At 38.5% G+C, this 19,481-nt stretch overlaps 2 protein-coding genes and 1 long non-coding RNA gene across 7 annotated transcripts in view; 2 read left to right on the top strand and 1 right to left on the bottom strand.

Moving 5' to 3' along the window:
- The window catches only part of snrpa (small nuclear ribonucleoprotein polypeptide A), a 286,754-nt gene that overhangs the window by 20,857 nt on the left and 246,416 nt on the right, over window positions 1-19,481 (top strand). The window lies entirely within an intron of this gene.
- LOC140314239 (uncharacterized) lies at window positions 1,484-3,354 on the top strand. Its single transcript, XR_011917127.1, has 2 exons — window positions 1,484-1,537; window positions 3,317-3,354. It is a non-coding gene; the product is annotated as an uncharacterized lncRNA (long non-coding RNA).
- The window catches only part of stx1a (syntaxin 1A (brain)), a 64,314-nt gene continuing 51,783 nt past the window's right edge, over window positions 6,951-19,481 (bottom strand). For 2 of the 5 annotated variants that reach the window (XM_072392371.1, XM_072392373.1), the window contains 4 exons: window positions 14,581-14,654; window positions 14,350-14,484; window positions 12,533-12,643; window positions 8,165-11,005 (listed from right to left, as the gene is read on the bottom strand). In XM_072392371.1, coding sequence (XP_072248472.1) covers window positions 10,928-11,005; window positions 12,533-12,643; window positions 14,350-14,484; window positions 14,581-14,654 — 398 coding nt within the window. In that variant the 3' untranslated portion in view covers window positions 8,165-10,927. Of the gene's footprint in view, window positions 11,006-12,236; window positions 12,348-12,532; window positions 12,644-13,046; window positions 14,485-14,580; window positions 14,655-19,481 lie in introns of those variants that run through there. The other 3 variants (XM_072392372.1, XM_072392374.1, XR_011917130.1) reach the window with 3 other exon arrangements.

Genomic DNA, 19,481 nt, shown 5'->3' on the forward strand with positions numbered 1-19,481 from the left:
CAACTTCACGTCTCTCCAGAGATTCTTTTAATGTTTTCAGGCGCAGAATTTGGTTTGGTCACTTCAGGACTATTTTTTTTGTTTCCGCTAATCTTGAAGCCATTCCCGCTCTTTTCCTTATTTCTTAGTGTTATGCTTCAGATCATGTTGTTGAAATTTGAACATTTGCCCCAGTTGGACAACTCCCAGAAGGTTGTCATGTGGCGTTTAATGAGGTTTCTGTTTGACGACAAGACTGTAAAAATGATGGATTTAGAGTGACCTCTGGCATGTTGGTGACTTGTCAGGCCCTTTGTTCCAGATTACCTGATCTCGAAAGTCTGTTGGTGGTCTCAGATCTTCTACTCCTTTAGAATAATGGAGGCTTCAGACGTCAGGCTTCATGTTGCAGAAATGTTGCCCATTGGACTCTTGTAAACTTATGAAAGCAAAAAAAGAACCACTGATAGAATTCGGATGCTCTCGAGCAATACTGTAAATGTAATATTTCAGTTTTTCATTCTTGATAACCCCCCCCCCCAAAAAAACAACAACAAACAAACAGAAAAATGAATTAGTTATTGTTGATTTTTTTTAGAAGTTATTGGGGTTGGGTGGTATTTGGTATCAAAGGAAGATGTTGAGAGAGGAGATAAAAAAAAATCTCTACCAAGGAACAACATAAATTAAAATATCTGTTCAAACTGATATGTCCTGAACTGTCAGTTGCAGTGTGATATATTAGTAAATGACAGCCTACTCAGGTAATGTTTGCTGAAATAAAGACATTTTCACATGTGTTGTTACTTATTTGGAGATTAGAGATCTATATTTTCTCTCTGCACTCCAAACCCAGTTTTTCCTTCATAGAGAATTATGCTTTGAAAACTTGAAAGGGTCTGAACACTTTCTACTGCACTTTTCATTCAGCACAACATATTTCTTTTAGAATATGTCACAATTTGAAAATGTATCGACTTTGTGGAACAGTATCAAAATGTGAACAAGATTGTTAATTACCTCTAAACTTTTAGAACTTTTATAACAGAATAGAAAACTCAGCAAAGACGTGAAATCAATGTTTATGAACCCAAATGAATAAAAAGTATGTTGGATTTTTGAAGATAAAAACATAGCAGTTCAGCAGCTGACGATTCACCCATGATGCTTTCACTTTTACTTTCCCTTAAATAAGCAAAGTCAAAATAAAACCCTGCATCTGTTACAGTATATACGCCATCTGTGTTGTGAAAACAGGAAGAAATAAATCACACTGTGTTAACAAGAGCTGAACAACAGCTGACACAGGGAAAGGAAGAGGGAAAGAAAGTAGGTGAGACTATAACTGTTTTTCAATGATTGTTGTGGGTCTCTACACTATGTGCATGCACAAAGATCCTGTGTACTCCTTTTCCTGCATGTAACTGGATAATTACAAAGAAAGAGTGTGCGATGACTGTGCACCTACATGTTTACTCATGGTTAAAGATGGAAGTACAAGTCAGGTTTTGACAGTGAGGGAGATTTAGGCTACTAAGGAAGACCATGTGTACCCACAGTTTTGTAATCTGACCCAATAAATGCGTCTGTGCTTTAAATACACAGTAGTAACCTTAAATGTATCACATTCCCCAATCTTCTAGCGGTAACACAAATGTAGGTAGACTTTAGATGAGTTAATATAAAGCAGATTTGTGCCAAACCCGGAAGTCAGTTAGCGCGCATTACGCACAGGGTAAGGAAAAGAGTGCGTAATGTGCGTCGTAGGAAGCTGGTGAGAAGAAGCGTCAGTTACAAACTTGGACGATTCAGTGCGGCAACACATGAGCAATGGCAGGTAAAAAAATAGACTTTGCACTTTGTAGGTGTGAATGGTTTTATGCTATTTGATGTCGAAAATACGTTTTAATGAAAAAAAAAGAGGATGCAAAAACTACAAATAACAACTACGCGTTCATACATTCATGAGGGTATAATCTATGAGAACTACCGAGTTTTTGCAGCGAGCGCTATAACGGCTTGAAGACAATGTGGTGATATCTTTACATTTCTGCATGTGTGCCACGTATTAGTTTCACTTTGTGGTCCCCACCCCGCTCTTTAACTCTTTAATTGTTTCAAAAAGCTCAGAAAATTGATGTTAAGCAAGCCTCTTAGGTTTGAAAACCGTATATTGCAAGTGTTCCGGGATCCTTTTATTTACACGACATCTGTGATGTGTTTAAGGTACACATCTGTTTCTGTTGAACTATATAAAGGTGAGTTGGTGATCTGCAATGTCAAAAGCTGAGCCCATGAATGTTTTTCCTGAAATATTCATTTTTTTCAAACTGAATCATTTTGCTGATGACCAAAATGATTGATGATTAAAGAATAAAATCCCTGAGACACAGTGATCTTGTAAAGGAGGTAGAGCACAACAACCTGTCTTCAATGCCCGAGGGGGAAGGCTTCATAGCTACTTGCTGTCACAGTACTGTGTAGTATATACAGCGGTGTAGCAGTGCTCCTAGTTACAAACAATGTAATATAAAAGATTTCAGTCAAAACCCCAAAATGTGTCAGTATATTTGCACATTGTCACAAATCTGCTCCACATAAGGGAAGGCAGAGCTGAAATTTGAGATTTGATGTACATCCGAGGAGATTTAGAAGTAACCATGGACAACACTAGGGACTGGATAGTGTTCATGTAGGAGACATGAGTTCAAATCACTTGCATGAAAGGTCAATCCTGTTTGATAATACTAGAAGTCATGCAAAATCATTTTTGATTGATTCCCGCCACAAATTACTGAAGCTCACCAGCTTACCAAGTTACTGTAAGTGTGTATAATTTAGGCAGTTTTTCTAAATGTTTTCATCACTTCATTCACTGTAAGAGACGCAATCGTAGCATCTGTTTTTTTCTATATTTCTCTTTTCTAGATGAGGAGCTTTTCAAAGTGAGGTCTGAGTTTGTGAGGAACGTGTCCAAAGCAGTTATTGGTGAGCTGCTGGATGTTCTTCTTCAGGATAATGTCTTGAACGAGTTGGAGAAAGACTCAATACTGGAAGAAAATAATGCAAAAGCAGACAAGGCACGGGCTCTCATTGACACTGTGAAGAGGAAAGGCCCTGAGGCCAGCAGGAAGATGATTGATCGACTTGAAAAGATTGATAAAAACCTTTACTCTTCGCTGGGTTTGCAGCCAAGTCAGTGGTAGACGAAGACATTGCAATTTAAGAGTGTGCGGTGACTGCGCTACTTCATATTTACTCATGGTGAAAGATGGGAGTACAAGTCAGGTTTTGACAGTGAGGGAGATTTACTAAGGAAAACCATGTGTACCCACAGTTTTGTAATCTGACCCAATAAATGCTTCTGTGACTTTGTGTGAGTATTTCTCTCGTTTTTTTTTTCATATTGTCGACTCAATCAGCCTTTTCCTTTTGAGCAATCAGGTCTCCACAAATTTAAAAGTGAGGCCGACACCCTTAAATAAAGGCTCAGTTTCATTCTCGCACCAGCTCCTGTTCAATGACAACACCATCAGCGGAAAGTTTTAGTAAAAAGTTTGAGATTCCCACTTGATTTGTCCAATGAAGACCAATGAACCTGATTAACCTCAACATATGTTTTTGCTTCAATAAGAAGTGAAGGTTTTGTCAACGAAGACGTTGACAACGTCCCCAGATAGCGAACGCACATTGGCCAAATCTGGGCTACTTTTGACACTTATGGCTCAGTTATGATACCGACAAGTGATATGAAAACGGATGGCTTAACGTTTTGTGTTCTGACAGAGGATTGATGAGGCTCTATGTGAGTTCGCTAAACACCCGAAACTGAAAAGCACAGACTGTGTGTTTGTGATTATTATGTCTCATGGGAAACGAGAGTTTATCCTCGGTGTCAATCATAACGCTGAAGAACCGGATGAATTCCCCGTTGACAACATATACAAGTAGCTCACAGAACTGCCCAGCACTGCTGAACAAACCCAAGATCATCATCATCCAGGCCTGCAGAGGAGGTGACTTACATCTGTCCCATGCTCATAGCTATAGTTTGGACCTGAATAAAAGCTAAAGAATGTCGTATATGTTGCAGGGTCTGGTGGAGCCGTGCTTGTCAGTGACAGTGCTGAAGCTACTATTGTCCGTGATGACGTCTCACAGCAAAGGCCTGAACAGAACATTTTGGGTGATTCCATTCGACACGTACACAAGGAAAAGGACTTAATTTCTCTTCTGTCTAGCACTCCTCGTCAGTTTGTCTGTCAATTAGAAAGACCTTATGAGAAAGTTTCAGATATCATATTTATTTTTTTACCGTATGTAACAAAACATCATGACGAGTTTCTGTTTCATGCTTGTCTCCTGCAGACACTGTTTCATACTGACAAGAAGATCAAGGGTCTTTCCTGATACAGCATACAGCTGAAGTATTCAACACCTGCAGCCACGAGGATGACATTGACGAGCTTTTCAAAAAAGCAAGTGACTATTTTAGGTGGCAAAGTTTCACACAAATTGGCAATAGAGTTGAATAAAATAGAGAAATCAGAAAACATTTTTTCTCTCGGTGTTAATCCGCAGGTCATGCAGCGCTTTGAAGATTTTCCCTCTGAAACCAAAAGACAGATGCCAACCAAAGACAGATGCACTCTTACAAGGCGCTTCTACCTGTTTCCAGGCCACTGAGACGTCGCAGTTAAACAATCAGCATAATTTCTACTTTGCTTCTTAGAAATTTTGAGGTAATGGTGGGACTAAATGTCTTGTTTCTGGCTATATGTATATAGCTGAACTTGTCTGCTCCACAGTCAGCTGAGTTAAAGGATTTGAATGAAAACAGCATTTGCAAATGACATCAAGAAGACGAATAGCTTAATTTAATTGAAATTATATATATTCATTTGAATAAGCGAGCCTAATATAGTGTTTTGATATCAGTGATTAAGTTATGCTTAAATAACTAATTCTAACTAAATTAAACATCATATATTTGTGCTTTTATTTTGTTTTGAACACTGCAAAAAAGTGGTAGGCAGCTTATACTTTTACACATGTCTGATTTATAAGTCAATCCAAGTTATTAATTACTTAAAAATAAAGATTTTACGTGTGTCTAATCTCATTATATCAGACTGGTTTTGGATGTCACCCAGTTGCCTACTCCCAAGTGTAGGTTCACTCCGCTGACTTACTCAATTACTTACCTTGTTAAACAAGCCCTGTCCTTTGGACTTTAATTCTGAGTTTGTTCTGATGTCATATGCAGCTGACTTAGGAAATCCTTTATCAACTTCCACTAGTTGTGACACTCTGGGCAGCTGCCCCTCAGGAGGTAGAGAGTTGGTCCTTTCATCAGAAAGTTGCTGGGTGCCTCAATGTCACTGGCAAAACACTGAACTTCACTTGTAAGTTGTTTTGGATAAAAGCAACTCCTAAATGAATATAATTATGGTTTGATTTTCAAAGTGCCTTATTCAGCTCTCATTACCTGCTAGCTCTTGATATTCAACACTGCTGATCACAATGAAGAAACTGAACCTGTAGAGAACAGTTTCTTTTCTTTTGCTTCTCTACAAGCTGTTCATTTGCAGAGTGAGTAAACGTAATTTGTCTTTGGACGGAAGATAAAAGCCTCAAGTGTCACGTACTCCTGCAATTAACCACAGGCTATAACAGCAATAAATTACTGCACTCGTTACATTGGGCTGACTCAAAGTCCATGAATATCAATACATGATTTTCAGTTTCACTCATGTGGTGCAGTGCACATGAGGAAAAAATTCTAATAAGAACATAAGAGTCAATACAAAGTAAAGTGCTAAAAGACACAGTGACCCTACAGAGGAGTAGACGCAAAAAGGTTTGGTTATTGTGTGACAAAGAATGAGAAAAACTCAAGAAATAAATCAATTTCTGTCATATCTTTTCCTTGTAAGGAGGTTAGAAAAGAGACAGTGAATATTAGCCTTTGAGTTGGTATGAACATGTTTTAAATCATGGCCAGAGAAACAAAACTAACAAAACAATATCTTTCTGAGGGGCAGAGTCATCCTTTGGGTAAAGCTCCGTTACAGCACGATTAAAACAGCCAGCATCATATACTATTGATAAATCTGTACCCTCGTGACCTGTTGTGCTGCACCTTAAAGCTGCTGAATGTTCCATGAACGTCTCCAGGCACATAGCCAGAAGATAATCTCTACATCTCTAATGAGCCTCCCCTGGAGGCCCTGACTGAGGAATGTGTTTTCCTCAAAATGTCCATATTTGACCCGTCTGTGTCTGTGTCCTGTCTGCAACAAGATGAGATGTCTAAAAGTAACATCTTTGAGAAAGCCAGGACTGCCTCTTCAAGCTATAGTTATGTTTGAAGAGTATGTGACCTACAGTATATCTGCTGTATGAGAAACTGCATATGAATTGTAAAAATGGCATCCACGATGGTTATGGTAGTGGTAGCATTGTAAAATTTTTTTTTAGCTCTGATCATAAATTGTAACCAAATACTTTTGGTTGCTTGCCCAAATCAAATTATGTTATTGGCTAAGCCCAAACAGGAAGTGACAAAAGTGTTTCATAAAAATGTTGCTATTAACTGAATGTATGACAAAAGTGTTTCATAAAAATGTTGCTATTAACTGAATGTAACTCAGAAGTGAACTCACTCCTCCTTCTGAGGAATCTGAAGCTTCTTAAAGTAAATACTGGCACTGATGTTTGCTCCTAATGTTTACGGAAATGTTTATGCTCCGGAAATGTTTATGAGTCATACATCCCTCCTGCTGCTTGTAGGACAGAAAAATATCTGTAGTCTATGATTTTTTTTTGCTGTTAGACGTCACTAAATTCTTCACATAGGACTGATTTGATTAGTGTTAGAATGGAAACAGTTGTGCAAATAGCACTAAAGTTGAAAAAAAGCAGCGTTCCTTTTCCATGATTTCTGCAAATCAAAGAACAAACTCTGAAAGTGATTTTCCAAACAAACTTTACTTGAAAAAGAAAAAAGACAAAACGCCAGTTAAACAAATCGAACCATGTTATCACAAAACAACACACAGGCAACAAGTTCAATAGGCAATATGGTAACATGGTTGCAGTCTGTGCATGTCCGATACTTCCCCAAAAACTGATATGATTCTTTTACAGGGGAACTCTGACTTCGTGGTGATACTTTCATCGACATAAACAAGTCATTGTGAAAATGAACAAATAAGTAGCTTGACAGAAGAGTGAGCACCGTTAAACGCTTGAAATTTATCAAAATAAAAAGATTCTGCTTGTCACTAACAGACCAGAATTCTCTGGTCTGTGCTTAACATCTTAATAAAACTCACTGGCAGTGTTAGAGAGCTTTGTATCAATTTGAAAAACAAAGACACAAGTGGCATACAAACACTCACACCACAATGCACATTCAGCATGTTCAGACACATTCAGACACGTCACTACAGGTGAGAATATGGTCTTTCACACACATGCGTGCAAGCACTCATGTACATTCAAAACTGAAGCAAAGGACTCAAATGTTGCACAACTAGTAAGACCAGGTCGAAAGATGTGCAGTAGTAGTGCTTCAGTAAACTGCCATGAGAAAATGCCATGAGTTTGTGATGATTCAACAGGCAAAAATTTCTACATCAGTACAACTTAGTTGTTTAGTTGTGTTCCCTTTTGCAGGAGAACACAAAACACAGTTTTACAGTGAACTAAACCATGCGGGGCTTTTGAAGGACATCAGAAAAGAGTAAAAAGGCATTAGGGAGAACAGAAGATAAAAAGACAACAAACATCAAATAAATAAATATGCAGACTAGCAGAAACCATGGCTGTGGCCACTTTGCCTGTACAACACAAAACAGACATTACAAATGAATCAGTGTCATATTTGCAAGTTGGAATGTATTGGTATATTTTTTCCATTCAAGGAACATCATATCTTTGACAACACTCAACACTCAGATAAACAGTTGCAGTACCACACGTTTACAAAATAGCAACTCATGCGAGAACACCTCCGGCCCTGTACACTGTGTTAAATGCATTATACATTATGTAATGCATCTTGTGCTAAACATGTAATAGATTGCATTCATTTAAACAGGAAATTTTAGTTGTGTGTCTGTTCTGTTTCCGCCTTGTCTGTGTGTGAAGCTGTGTGACTGTGTGTGTCTTTCAATGTGCCTGGGGTTGAGGTTCATGCCAGCGTTCCGCCGACTATGGAAGCAATGACAATTCCCAGAACCACACAGCATATAAGGATCATAATTTTCTTCTGTGGACGGTAAACAAGAACAACGAAAAACATCCCGTGCAGCAAAGGGAGAGCAGAGGAAAGCATGTTAGACATTTGACTCTTAACACATATTATGCATTCATTATGATCAGAACAAAATGCAGTTTTGGGGTGAAAATCTTTTGAGAGTTTGCAAGTTTCACCATTAAAAGTTAAATTTCCTCAAGGTCTCCTTTTAAAAGCATTAACCTTCTGTTCCTGCATTTTGTTTGTACCACGTTATAAACAACAGATGTACATCATAGTATATTCAGGAACCAGAGAGAACTTTACAAACTGAAATGAAAGAAAACACATGTAAATAGACTAAGTGACACAGCAAACTAAGAACACATTTTCATCAATTCGACAACACATGAGCAGCAAAAACAGGAGGGCTGTGAACAATAAAAAAACATTAGGGTTATGGAAGTCGTCCTCTTGTCCGTCATGGAGGGAAATAAGAATGAATGAATGTTTTTCTTAACAATTAAACTTCAATTAGAGTGCGTACTATAAGTAATTTTCTGACTTGGAAGGTTGATAAATAAAAGACTAATGTTAGGTGGTCATTAATCTATAAAAATGTGTGATTGATTATGCAATTGAGTCAAGAAAACACAAATGAAAGAAAAGTCAAACGTATCAACTACAGAACGACATTGAAAAACGAAATGCATCCCTGCAATATCGCTGCCTGCTATCTTTCTTAATTTGAACGTGTTCAGTCCATTTGCATGTGATTTCTTAAAGTTACAGTGTCTCTCTGACAGGGACAGCACATCCATGCATGCCACAATCAATTTGGCACCATCTGGTGGTAGTACATGAAAAAAAAAATCAAATTCATTTAAAAAAAAAAAAAAAAAGATTTTCAATCTTCATGCATTCCACAAATGAGCCCATAAACAGCCAGCACCCAACAGTTATACCCTGTAGCTTCAACAGTCTCCATCAGTTCTTAAAGGAAGAGTTTATGGAAACACAACTGTTTGCTTTCACCTGACTCAAAATGATCAATACTCATTTACAGGATAAAAGAGGCTAAAGAGCAGCTGGTGAGGTTAGATTAGTGAGGCAAAGAAGGGGAAAATGTTAACAAAGGGGACAAACCACTACCCTGAGAAAATCTATTCAGAAAAATGACATGTAATAAAAGAAAGGCGATGTGCTTTCACATGAATATATAGTGGATGTATTAAGACAGCTGGATACGAAACCACTACATAACCTTACTGAAGGTGTTTCCAGTGGCTGAAAAAGCATTTTTCTACTGGAGTCCAGTAATAAAACTGTTCACAAGACACCACATATATTCCTCTTTATTATGAATTCTTATCCGATGAAGCCGAGATGCGTTTCGTAACTGCTAGATCTCATAAGTGTGTAGCAGGAAAAACACTTGAGCAGAATGCAAGGTTATTGCATTTTGAATATGTGAAGTAATTATTATCATCTGCACCAGTCCACGAGGGTCCACTGGGTCGCTCTAAAGCCCTAAATTTGTGACCTCATCGTGTGTAGGCAGAGCAAAAAAAGAACAACATGTCTGTTTTTAGGAGACACTTTGCATGGGAATTGCTGTCCTACACACTTCTACAATGTCTTGAAAGAGTAGATGGACTGGAGAAGGAAGGAAAGCTGCAACATGAATGACCCAAACTGTACTCTGCGTAGAACTGCTTGAATGTCCACTGAGTCCTGATTGGTTTGCGCATTTGAATGAACCCTAACCCATATACAGTGAGCTGCACCCTGCAGAGGCTAACAGAGCTGCAAAAATATTGTTAGGCTTGGGCTGGTGTGTCGCACACTCGTATCTTGCTCTATCATACAGCCACATGGTTTTTGTGCTGAACTTTTCTTGGCTATCTTCAGATGTTTTTCCTGGAAATGTTTCATTAACTCACGGTTTCCAAGTAGTACTCCAAGCCGAAAATTGAGAAGTCTGTGCTAGTTGTTCTGCAGTTAGCACATATTCCAATGTAAAAACGAGAAATGCATCCTTATTTAGTCATTTTAATTTTTAACCCTGTAACTTTTGCAGAGAAAGTGACTAATATCTGTTTTCCATCAGTGCAGTGCTGATGCCAGTTAGATTTTGGGACCTGCTGTTTGCTTCTTTGTTTATTTATTTTAATTTGTGTACATGTGAGGAAAAAGTCTAGATGAGGAACGAGCATGACATCAGTGGAAAATTGCCGTTTTCTAACCACCGTGATTACATACATCAGTAAGTTTCAGGATTGAGACTGATTGTTGACAAACTTCTCTAAACTGAGGTACATATGCTGATTTTGAATTGAAGTGTTCTTTAAAACCTTTATTTTAAGACATATTTATTTTGGTAGTCATCAACATTCACCCTTTTGTATTTGTGAAAAACATGCAAAACATGCAGCACAACAAGCACAGGAAAAATGTATGCATATCATGACTCATTCAGTAGGAAAGGTGAGACATTTCTTCAAGGGACTTGAATATTTTAAAAATGCATTCATGAAAAATAGATTTAAATGGTAATGTACAATATTTAAAGTGGTAAGTTATCGTCCCGACTGCAGAGTCACAGAGCCACATTTTACAGATGGCCAGCTAGCAGTGTTCTTATTTGGCAGTCACTAAGCAGAAGCATCACACCCTCCCCTGTCTGCTCTGAGGATGTGTCAGGTCCTAACTGAGTCCCACAGCCAGGGAAATTATGAGGATGATCAGACACACTGCAACACAACATCCTATCAGGATCTTTTTCTGGATGGGAAAAATGGAGAGCAAAGAGTCAAATGATGTGTTATAAAAATGAATAAAACAGAAAGAAAGAAAGAAAGAACGAAAGAAAGAAAGAAAGAAAGAAGAAAGAAAGAAAGAAAGAAAGAAAGAAAGAAAGAAAGAAAGAAAGAAAGAAAGAAAGAAAGAAAGAAAGAAAGAAAGAAAGAAAGAAAGAAAGAAAGAAAGAAAGAAAGAAAGAAAGAAAGAAAGAAAGAAAGAAAGAAAGAAAGAAAGAAAGAAAGAAAGAAAGAAAGAAAGAAAGAAAGAAAGAAAGAAAGAAAGAAGAAAGAAAGAAAGAAGAAAGAAAGAAAGAAAGAAAGAAAGAAAGAAAGAAAGAAAGAAAGAAAGATAGAAAGAAAGAAAGAAAGAGTGTCATTATAAATATTGACCAAGAGGTGGCAGAATTGTTCCACTCGTACAACAGGCTGTAAAACAAAAGGGAGGGGCACGATCACTTTCAAAAGCATTGATTAAGTGACCTGATCGATAACATTCTTCAAGAACTGGGGACCAGCTTTTAGTCTTTTTTTTTGCTACACTCAACAGCTTGCCCACTCTGTTCAAAACAATAAAAAAAACAACAACATAAAGCTCCTCCATACTGTATAGACTTTCATCATAAACAGTGTAAAAACACCCATTAAAGTAGGCTGAATTAGGAGAGCCAGAGTTTTTGCTTTGTATCACTGCCATTTAATGTAGAAACCAACTGTCCCACAGTTAAGCACTGAATCTATCTCCTGTAAGTAGTTTGATTTCTCTGCACGCTTACCAGATTTCACGACCACTCAGCAGCATGTGGTGTTCAAGTGTAATAGCTGACTAAGCTTTGTCTCTGTCATACAGTCTCTCTGCAACATTATTTGTTATTTTGATGACTACCGTGGTCAAAATCACCCTCAGACCATTTTATAATTCCATGGTGAGTTATTTTTCCTCATGAATACATATACACGGGTCACCTTCTTGACAATCTGAAGTTGATTTTAGATATAAACCCTGGTTACTGCAGAAGTACCACCAGAGGTAAACATGCTTGGGAGTAACTGCTTAAGTTCAATACAGTGACAACACGCACAGACTCTTTATGCAGAATAACCGACAGGTGAGCATGCACACAGATGACAACACACACTGCACTCCACTTGATGCATGCATTGTTTCTGAAGTTGCATGTTTTTGCACATGCACCCTTGTTGTATAAGAAACTCACCCTCCGGGCTTTACTCTGGTATTTAACCGCCTTCTTAGTGTCTGATACTGCTCTCTCCACATAGTCTACTGAGTGCTCCACATTGTACTCTATGCGGTCTATCATTTCCCCCTAGGAGAGGTTAGTTACAGAGGAGGTGTGGAAGATAGACAGACAGGAAGAAGAAGGATGGAGCCAGATGTGTGGGCAGGTAGAGGAAGAGTGGATACAGAAAGAGATGAGGTGAAGGACAGGGGAGGAATAAAAGGGGGAAGAGCAAAACAGGAGACAGAAAGGAGAAAAATTATTTAAGTCACCCGTTTGCTGGTCTTTTTGAACTTTTTGCATTTTGGGATGAGCTCCTTTGCCCCCTCCACGTAGTCCTGGGCTTCCAGAACCCTTCGCTCAATGTTGTTCACAAGCCCGCCCTGCACAAAAATAAGAGGGGTCACATATCTGCAAGTTCACAGTCTTTAACAACAGCATGAGAGACATTTCATGCATGCATGTTTTTTAAGTCAGTATTAACTGTCGCAAGTTTAATGAATGTTGAATACATTCTGCATTTGTGACATGAATGCCTCAGATAAAGATTTTTATATCATTTTAGAAGGAAATAAGTAGTAAAAGTTTAACTAAAAGTATTTTTTAAAGCATTCACCTACGTAGAACCCATAATCTTGAACCCATTATCTTGCACATTTAGGGACGCCCCTGTGTCATTCAACAGCTATTAAATTCAAAGTAAAGCCACTTTCCATGCATCTACTACAAAAAAAAATATTTCTCAAAGTACGCCAAAGAGAAAATAAGGTATTACAGGTAAATTACCTTGCTGTATTAGAAGGGGAGCAGTGTTCTCTGTTCTCTAGAGCTTAGAGTCATTGGAGAGGTGACAGGGTGGTGTGGTGTCGGAAAAGACAAAAGAGGGGAAAACAGAGAGAGTTGGGCACAGAGGGAGCAAAGCTGAAAAGGATTAAGTTAATATTTACACTCAAGTACAGTCTTGAACGATGGAACCCTCAGAAAGTAGAGGAAAAGCCAGTTAATTAATTCTTGGACAGAGAACGAATCAGTCCACACACAAAAACACAATATGACCCTGTGTTAAAAATTTAAGCCTCGCTGTCACTGTATTCTGCCGACACTGGAGTTCACATTGCCTGCATGTAACAACTTTCTCAGCCATTTGACACATTTTCTTATTAACTTGTTTTCTGACTCAGATTCCATTTTGTGTAATTCAGACATATGAGTATTTCTGATGAGGGAAATCTCTTTGGGGATTCAACCCACACACTCAAGCAGTCACACATGCAAGCAGCAGGCCTGCAGACAAACCTGAAGAACAGTACTTCACTGAGGACGAAAGAGATAACTCTATATTTGAACATTTTCTACAGTATGTGTGTGTAAGAACATAAAAAAAATTCCATCGATGGTTGTGTCTCAGTTAAAATTTCCATCTGACTAAAGTTTTCTGTACAGTAAGGCTGACAAAGATTAACACTTTATGACTCAAAATGTACAAATCTGTTGATAGTTAAGGTTAAGTTAAACCTTTTAACAAAACAGAGTAACTTATCTTTCAGCCCATGAATGTGGCACGATATTTATCTGATGGCAAGAATCCCAAATTCTTCCATCAGATTCAAAAAAGGGAAAAATCCAATCAACCTAAGTCAGAGCCAATAAAGATGTGCCCTCCAAAATCTGTCTAATTTTACTGAGATATTTTGCAAACAGACAACCAGATGGAGCTGAAAACACAAGCTCCTTCCAACTCTGTTGGCAAAGATGGGTCTGAATTTATATGAATATACTTAACAACTTAACAACAACTGGTCTGTTAAAAAAAAACAAAAAAAAAACAAAGCTAGTTTCTGTCTATTGTTCAGTTATTGGAGTCAAAACAGAGACGCAGCAGCTGCTGCAGCACGTTGCTTCATGCATTAGTCAATACGCCTTTTCAAAGCTGCCATTCTGAGTGTAGAAACCGAATATTAGTTATCATTATTAGTTGTGAATTTTTTAAGCATAATTAGCATCTGTGGGTCTGTTTGATTTGCATTTGGCCGGGCCCCAAAGCGCACAGCTGTAGGACGAGAGACAGAGAGAGGAGCAGTGTTTTCACCTGGCTCTCCACCAGCATGGCCATGTCCATGAACATATCGTGAAGCTCTCTGATACTGTTTTCCAGCTTGATAATCTCATTGTGCCGCGTCTCAATCTCATTCATCGCTTGTTGGGTAATGTTGTCCATTATTATCTGAGAAGGTATAAGACAAGGAATGATTGGAAATGGGCATTACATTCAAAACCTGATTTACATTTGCATTCATGCAGCATTTGTTGGCTCACTTACCCCAGAGGTAAAGATAGCTGGGTTGTCACTCTCCAACATGCTCTCCAATTCCTCATTTGTTGTGTTTCTCCCAGCTAGAAGAAAAAAAAAAACGAGACTATTAAACATATATGACAGAAACATCTGTTCTCACGTGAAAGATTTACCAAACATTACTTTTTTAGGTTTAAGACTAACAATTAGAAGGGGAAGTGCAGTGAAACTGCATTTGCAAGGTTCTCTAAAATGGATAAAGATCACATTAAGTACCACTAATAAAAAGACCTGAGTGTTAATAGCCACCCCCACCCACCTGTGTCCCTTTAAAGGTCAATTAAAACAAGCTGTCTCTCTTTTTCCCCACGCTCATTTTTCTCTTCTTATCTGTCTCTCATGTCCATGCAAGTTAAAACTTTATTCATCTTCTTTTTTTTCTTTTTTTTTTTAAATAGTCACTGCAGAGGATATCATCAGAGATCTGGATTACAGACAGCTGATTTGAATGTTGAAGGCTTACAAGTGTTTGTGGATTTATCAGTGTTTAACCAGGCATCTCTGATGTTTAGTTGAATATGACCAACAAATAACCCAAAATAGCGCAGTTCCAACATTTACAGGTCAACCGTTCCAACATCACAAAGTGAACTTGTGCCTGAAGCTACCTGCTTAGCAGCTCAAACATGTCATTGAATCTTATTTAGATCATTTCATATTTGCCAGTCAGGCTTTGGATCATTTTTCCACCAAGATAAGGTCAGGTCCAGCAGGCTGTCAGATATGAAGATGAATAATGGTAAAAATCTTTAGCCTGAGACAATCCTTATTCCTTCCATTAGATTTTCTTCTCTGTGGATCTCTTTAAAAGGGGGGAGTGATTTGTTCTGGTGCTGATTGAAACTGTTTTGGAGGAAGAAAAAAAAACCATTTGTCTAATATTTGTCTCAGATTACCTCTGCTGTCCCACATGAGCTACAGTATGTGTCAAAAACCTCTAATGTTATTGAAGGGATAGACGTATATTCCAATTTGATAAACAGGTTTGATTAGCTTTTCATTAAAAAGACATGGCACTGCACTTTGTCAGGATGGATCATGTGCACATGTCAGTCACAGATGTCAGTCATGCTCAGTCAGTCTGCATATCAGCTGTGGTGTATGATCTCATACTAGCAGATCATCTTTTGGCATTTTCTTGTAACCAACTAAAAAGACCTTACAATCCCTTGGATGTGCAGCTGACTTCTTATAAAGAGGAACAGAAACTCTGGGCTGTCACCTATTAATTCAGTCTCATATTAAGAATGTGTCACCATTCTACTCGTCTCCTCCGTATGATACCATCCCTACCTGCTGATGCATTTGCTCCTCATCCATTTTTATTGTCCTCAACAGAGATGTCCTATTTCATAAACATTCCCCTACACCCACACTACTATTCTTGCATGTGGGCGCTGGGTCTGCCTAGAGAGCGGCTTCTCTGAGCTCCATTACTGCCCCACTGATACTGCAGGTCAAAGTCAGATTGTTGACACCATCATCTCCAATCTTTCCTGTGCACATTTTAAATGGGAATATGTATAGTCTATACAGAACATTCTATCTCCTCCTCGCGTTGACACACTCGATCCCATCAAATAGTTAGTGGGGGTCCAGAGCGCAACATTTTAAGTCTTTCAGTTATGGTTGTGCTATAAAGCTACACAGATAAAATAAAGAAATGTGAAAGTTCTTGTCAACATTATGTCCGTGACACCAGAAAGTATGATAAAACTGATGCAATGCAGCTACGTAACCTTCAACCAGTGAAAACTCAGAGACAAAGAGATTTATGATGTAACACCACCATCTTCCTGAGAATACATTTCTAATCTTGATTAATTGCCCCCTACTTTGGCATAAATGTATGCAAATATATCAGCCAAAGGTCATTGACCAATATGGTTTGTGATGCCTCAATGGAGGCAATCTTCTATCATCTTTCCCAGATGGAAAAATCAGAGGAGAAGAATGAACAAGAAAAAGTCATGCAATCTCAAGTAAAAGTCCTGAAATACTGACAAAATTTGCTTTAAATAGTAATATTACCCATAACACAAAACGGATAAATTTAGACTGTTAAAGGATTAATCCTTCAATAGATTCAGACAATTAATCTTGTACTCTGCAGACAGGTTCTCTTCTCACAGAGGGGAAAGCACAGGTGTATCGTATTTAATGACGGCTGCATTTCACTAAGCACATGCTGGTTCACTGTCATGGTGAAACAGGGACACTTAATGGAACGCAGTCATCATTAATTCCATCTGTGCTTTCCCTACTGTGAGAAGTCACATCGTCTTAAATGTTGGAGAATAAAAGGGCAAAATTTCTCTCTGCAATGTAGTTCTATGAATATTTAAAGTAGCATAAAATGTAGCACCTTTGTAAAGTACAGGAATCTCTGATTAAAACATAACTAAAGCACTTGAGTAAATCTATTTAGTTAAAGTACTGTTCATGGCTGGGTTATGACCTAAAGAGTTATGAGTTGTTCAAATACTATAAGGAAGATGTGTTCCCTTTCTAACTGGTTTGTTGGAAAGTTGTTTTTAATACAAAAAATATTTAAAAAACTACTATTTTAAGAACACCACCTCTTCTCAGTTAGCAATGCTGATGAGTTACAGTAAACCTCAATCTGTCATGGTGACTATTCAAACCACAACTCTTAAGGAAAATTGCCGTAGACTGCTAAAAAGAATAATTTGCCATTTCAAAAAATCATCAGCAGAACTCAAAAAAATGGGTCCATCTAAGATGAGCTTGCTGCTTACTGTGTGACTTCAGAAAAAGAAAGGTCACCTGTTTATCACATTGAACACAGACATGAGATCTATATCAGTCTAACTCAGGTGTGTCACATAAGGCTCTACTTTTTCTTCTCCAGACCTCCAACAGCTGTGGCTCATGCCAATCGTCAGAGTCAACTATAAAGACCTGAATTCATGAACTAATCAGAGTGCGTGTGTGTCAGAATGTGGAGTACTGTTTATGATCCAGACTTGGTGGTTGGTGTGGGGGTCTCAGTAGCAGAGCAGGGAGGTTTTGCACAATAATGACATTTTGGAGTTTTACAAATGAGAGGAAGAAAGCAGCACACAAACATGCAAAAACTAAGACATTCTGGTGCTATCTCACCCTATTTATTTTACTTCCTACACACATACACACTCCTTGTTTTTTTTTTGTAGCCATGACAGGCTCTGAGGCTCTGAAGGAGGCTCTTATTTGTTACCATGGAGACCCAAACCCTGAAAAGCCTAATATGAAGCCATGAAGTCTCACTACGCCCTTAGTGTTTATAGGCTATTAAATCATTAATACTATGCTGCTACCAGTAACAGCATTATTTCATTTCCAGTGTTATGTAACACAGACAAAGTGAGATCCCAGAGGAGCAGAGCGTAAAAGGCTGAGCAAATGTTCATGTATGAAGAACGAAAGATGCAAGTGATTCTCATGCTTCTGATCCTTGTACTGAAACGGTCAAATGAATAAGAAAAGTATGCAGAATTTCCCTTCACGTTTTGCATATCTGCACACATGCAGGTCCGTCGATTATGTTGCACAGACGGACTGCAGTTGCGGTTGGAGCACATCTATGTCTTTTCCCATGACATTGTGAGTGTGTCTCCCCCAGCTAAGGAGTGTCTGCTGAGAAATAAAACATAATCAAATGTCAGAGACTTCCTGCAATGCCTGTAACCAACTTCCCCTCGACCCTGCTGGGTCAGCCTGTCTGCACACTGCTTTTGTCAAGTTGAAAATGATCTAACCCATATCCAGTTCTGATGTATTGCTTTTTTTATTTCTTTATATTCAACTAAAATATTTTCTTCTGGCTGGAAATGGCACTGTAAGACATAACAGTAGGACATTTTGACATTTCTATGTTTTCTTACAGTTAAAAGAAAAATGCAACAAACTCTTTCATGTCTCCCCTGGAATTTTGAATTCCTCTTTCACAACAGTCTCCAGGCCTTTGAGGTTTTGGCTCTTTATCCATCTCTTGTCTTCAGGTCATTTCACAGATGTTGGATGGGGACCAGGTCTGAGTTCTGGCTGGGCCGTAACGGTCTTGTTTTCTGTGAGCTATGTCTTGACATCTTAGGATCCATCTTTCCAATCATTTGTCTCGTTGAAAGGTCTGATTCTGCTTTTTTCAACAGACTGAGTGAATCTAAAAGTAGTCATCTATTGTCATGATGCTGCTAACTTTGACAAGATTCTCTGGTTCACTGGCTGACTAACACATCAAAAGCAGTGGGCTGGCTTTATAGCATCTGAGAACACAAACCAATTAAGTCTCTTTATATGCAAATGCAGTTCAATGCATATTTTGGGTTAGCTGGGCTGTGGTGTCCCATACAAAGGGATGAAACTGGTCTACAGTACACTGTATAGGTGTGGATAATGTTAATTCTCCTGTAAACATTCTCCTCAAAACGAGCATTCATGCTGGACCTGTTGGACCCTTGGAGACCATGGAGGATAATTAAATTTCCTTCACACAGGCCTTGCTGCCCAGAGGGTAGCAAACATTTCCTTGCCTACCATGTTTAACTGCCAGGGGACAGTTGTATTGGAGCCAAATGTTTCTCTTTTCCAGCCATTGTTGTGTCTGAACAACTCCATTTTCATCTTATCTGATCGCAGAATTATTTATCAAAAGCTTTCTTATTTTTCTAAGTGATCGTTTGCAAAGACTAGGCAATCTTTTGTGTGCCTGTCGTGAGCAGTGGAGTCCTAATCTTAACCCTGCGATCCGTGGAGCCTTCTGCAAAGTCAACTGGAGTGTGTGTCTTAAGGAACAAGATTTAGTCATCTGGATGGCCATGATGCTGAACCTTGGTTTCTTCTTTGCCTCTTTCCTGCCCGAGAAC

Source organism: Leuresthes tenuis, unplaced genomic scaffold, assembly GCF_036924035.1.
Source record: "Leuresthes tenuis unplaced genomic scaffold, fLeuTen1.0.hap1 SCAF_9, whole genome shotgun sequence".
Classification (NCBI taxonomy): domain Eukaryota; kingdom Metazoa; phylum Chordata; class Actinopteri; order Atheriniformes; family Atherinopsidae; genus Leuresthes; species Leuresthes tenuis.